Source organism: Buceros rhinoceros, unplaced genomic scaffold (assembly GCF_000710305.1).
Source record: "Buceros rhinoceros silvestris isolate BGI_N320 unplaced genomic scaffold, ASM71030v1 scaffold11996, whole genome shotgun sequence".
Classification (NCBI taxonomy): Eukaryota; Metazoa; Chordata; class Aves; order Bucerotiformes; family Bucerotidae; genus Buceros; species Buceros rhinoceros.
The window spans coordinates 1-3,499 of NW_010415820.1; the positions used below are offsets into that span (position 1 = coordinate 1).

Below are 3,499 nucleotides of genomic sequence, written 5' to 3' on the forward strand. Positions count from 1 at the left end.
TCGGCTCGCTGCTGCAGTGTCCTTTTGGCAAGTTTTCTTGCAAACAGAGTGTTTCTGAGTGTGTTTTGTTAGAGCTGCCGGCAACGATCCTCTTTCCTGTGGCTGCTGTCGTTTTCCAGGACAGCTCCTCTGCCCAGTATCCTTCTGGGCCCTCTGCTAAACGCCCGTAGTTGTATCTCTCTATTCTGACGCCTCTGCCTTAAACTGGTTATAGCGGTTCGTATGGCGTGCCGCGCTTTCCCCGGCCTGTCAGAGGATGCGGAGTGTTAATGGTTGTTTCGTTAGCACGGTGTTTGTGAATCTTCAGCGTACGGTAGAGGCTGTGACGTGGGGCTTTCTTGAGCAAGGGAGTGACTGTGCCGTTGCATTTTCTTATGGATATAGGTGTTGAGTTTGTAAATGGTGGAGGCATTGAATTTGAATCACAGGTTTTTGTCCTAGTCTTTATCTGTCGAGTTTATTTTCTGTTATGTGTGTGTGGAAGGTAGAACAGGACAGCTTAGTTTAGTACTGCTGTGTTATGGGACAGTTGCTGGATGCAGTGGAGACAGTCATGATATGTACATGATGTGTGGCGCAAGCTTTACCTGTGTAGTACAGACATGTCTTTGTGGTGAAGAATTGTTGAGTTTGTGTAATGTCACTTGTCCAGTGTGTCCCCAAAGATTGCAGTTAATGTCTTTGATGCTAGAAATTAGCAGCAGTTAATTATTATCTTCTGTAGTAGTTCCTGCAACAGAGGAGGGTCCATTTATGTGGTGTATAGAAAAAATTAATGGAGCGCTCACCATGAGGTGTTTGTAGACATCTGAAAACATTGCGCCTACTAAGCCAGAGCTGATAGCAAGCAGAATGATACAGAGTTGTGATAAACGCTCCATGTCCCACCTGGTACCCTTGGCTTTCCTCTGTTGACCAAACACAAGGATTTGCACTGATTTGTAAAAAGCAGTGGGATTTTTCCTCAGCTAAATTTCTACTGGTGTGGAAAGAGTTTCTGCCGAAAACAGCATGTGATTTGTTTTTACATTTGATACTTTGGAGTGAATTATAATTTGTAAATGTTTTCAATGTCTTCAGGCTGTGGTGCAAGGCCATTTTTGCTGGCTACAAGCGTGGCCTTCGAAACCAGCGCGAGCACACCGCACTCCTGAAAATTGAAGGTGTTTATGCCCGTCAGGAGACAGACTTCTACTTGGGCAAGAAGTGTGCCTATGTATACAAAGCAAAAAAGTAAGTAATTTTTTATTTTTACACTAAATTAGCCAACTCCTGTATCAGCTTTTTCAATGCCAAGGTGTGAGCAGTGTGTTTGTAGAGCTTTTCTTAAAACAAAACCAAACTGGGTTCAATTTATCAATAGACTCTCTGTGGTGAACTGTGTAGACCAGCTTCCTGGGTTGGTTTTGTTTTTAAAGGCTTTGCTTATTTTTGCTTTCATTGGCCTATGCGTTCACAATTCAGATCACAAAATTTTGTGAAATAATCATTTGCTGTTATAAATGATATGTTAGAGAGCAAATGGAATGAGAAACAAATTTTGCCTGAGACTGCCATAAACTGGGTTGATGGGTAAACTGAAGTAAGGTGAACTTGTGTTGAGTACTGTGTGGTATTGAGTTCCTCATCAGCAGACTTATTCTGTAAAGCCTGGAGGAATTTGTATCCTGGCTTTTGCTTGCCCCTCTCAGAGCACTGTCACTTCCACTGTGCTGGCATTGGTGGAGGCCTTAAGAACAGTTACTAATTCCACTTAATTTTTCTGAGTGTAGTTGTTAGAGCTCAGATATGGGAGTTCAGGATTGTGTTGGATAAAATTGATCAGACTGTTCACTTGACCACCATCGTTTCCAAAGTACCGCATGGCTTTTCTTCTGAAGCAGTTTTGGAGTCTGTCCCAGCGACTTGGTACAAATACAATGTTGTATTTTCTTTGGAGTTTTCAGTTTGAGCATATTAGCATCAGCGTTTTTAACTTGTTAATAGTTCTCTAGTGGAGCTTCTTATTAATTAAAATACTTACCCCTGGGAAAGGTGTAGTGAAAATCCCAGACCTAGCAAATTTCACAGGTAAATAGAAGTGGAAGGTGGTCCAGTTCAAGATGGCTGTGGCATAAAGTTGTGGAAGTACCTTAAAGAGGCTGCACTGTCTGTCACATCCCCAATGCACCCAGTGTGGAGTTGTGGCTGGTGAGCACAGCAGTTCCTCTCCTCTCTTTCCTCAGCAACACCGTAACCCCCGGTGGGAAGCCCAACAGGACACGAGTGATCTGGGGGAAGGTAACCCGCGCCCATGGGAACAGCGGCATGGTTCGTGCCAAGTTCCGCTCCAACCTTCCTGCTAAGGCCATTGGACACAGAATCCGGGTGGTATGTGGATTTATTTTAGCTTCAGTGTATTTATTAGCAGGTTTTGGGGCACCTTTTAATCCCACATGGTATGAGGGAAGACTTGAGCTGTGGTTTTGTTCTGCTGCTGTTGTGTGTTCACCATGCTCTTCTTCCCTTTGGGGCTGGTGGAGGTTTATACTTGGCTTCCTGTGCTGAGGGGGTTTGTCTCGTCCAGGGTTTGTGTGCTTGCTCAGCTTGTCTGGAAAGGCTTTTTGAGTTCCAGGACTCTTTCTCAGCTCCCTTCTAAAGCTCTCTTGATTTCTTTTCCTTTGATCTTGTGCACATATTTCTGCACCCCTCTACTCCAGTTCCTGCCCACTGATAGATACTTTTTCTCCAGCGTCCCAGACACTGTACTGAGGGATGTGCTCCTCATCTGCCCACTAGCACCTGCTCTGTGTCTTAGCCACAAGGCTTCAGTGAGACTGTCCCTTTAGTTCACTCACCCAGAATTGTGATCCAATATCTTCCTAGTGATGGCACCAAAAGGAGTATCTGGGCGGGGTCTCTGGCTTTTTGCTGTGCTTTAGAAAAAGCACGGTAGGAGAGGCACCTTTAAGTCCTGAGGCGAGACCAATGAGGGCTCTTTTTCTCTGTGGACAGGAGGGCTGGCTGCCAGGAGCCTGTTTGCTAGCAATGTGCTACATGAAGTCAGTGAACTAATTGTTGGGCTTTTCTGTTCTTGCACCTCCTCTGTGTAAGTGCTCTTACAGCAGCTGGAGAGATTGATGATCTAGATTGTGACTGAAGAACTTGTGTTTAAAAGAACAGTCCAGTAACAGGATTTCTGACATGTTTCTATCTGTTCTTGTCTTTTACAGATGCTGTATCCATCTAGGATCTAAATTTCTATTGGAAATAAAACGGAGAATCTGTTTACTTTTTGTACATTTCTATTTTTATCTTCTCCACCTATTTTGAGGGACTTTGCTCTTACTCAGTGGCATATCAGAGTGTGTGGCACAGGGATGGAGTAGTGACTCTGAGCTAGATGATGTGGAGATCGGACCCGAGCTTGGCAAGGTGTTTCAGAGCAGGCTGCATCCTAAAGTCAAGGCACTGGCAGCCTTTACTGTGACCCACCTGTGCCTCCTGTCGTGGAACCTGA

The 3,499-nt window shown here is 44.6% G+C and overlaps 1 protein-coding gene across 1 annotated transcript; it reads left to right on the forward strand.

Moving 5' to 3' along the window:
• Nucleotides 1-1,080: 1,080 nt before the first annotated feature.
• On the forward strand, nt 1,081-3,268 carry RPL35A (ribosomal protein L35a; the record flags this gene model as incomplete). The annotated part of the gene is made up of 3 exons (XM_010137553.1): nt 1,081-1,233; nt 2,226-2,370; nt 3,213-3,268. Coding segments are annotated over 3 exons (322 nt in total), but the record flags the coding sequence as incomplete, so codon positions are not given.
• Nucleotides 3,269-3,499: the final 231 nt, after the last annotated feature.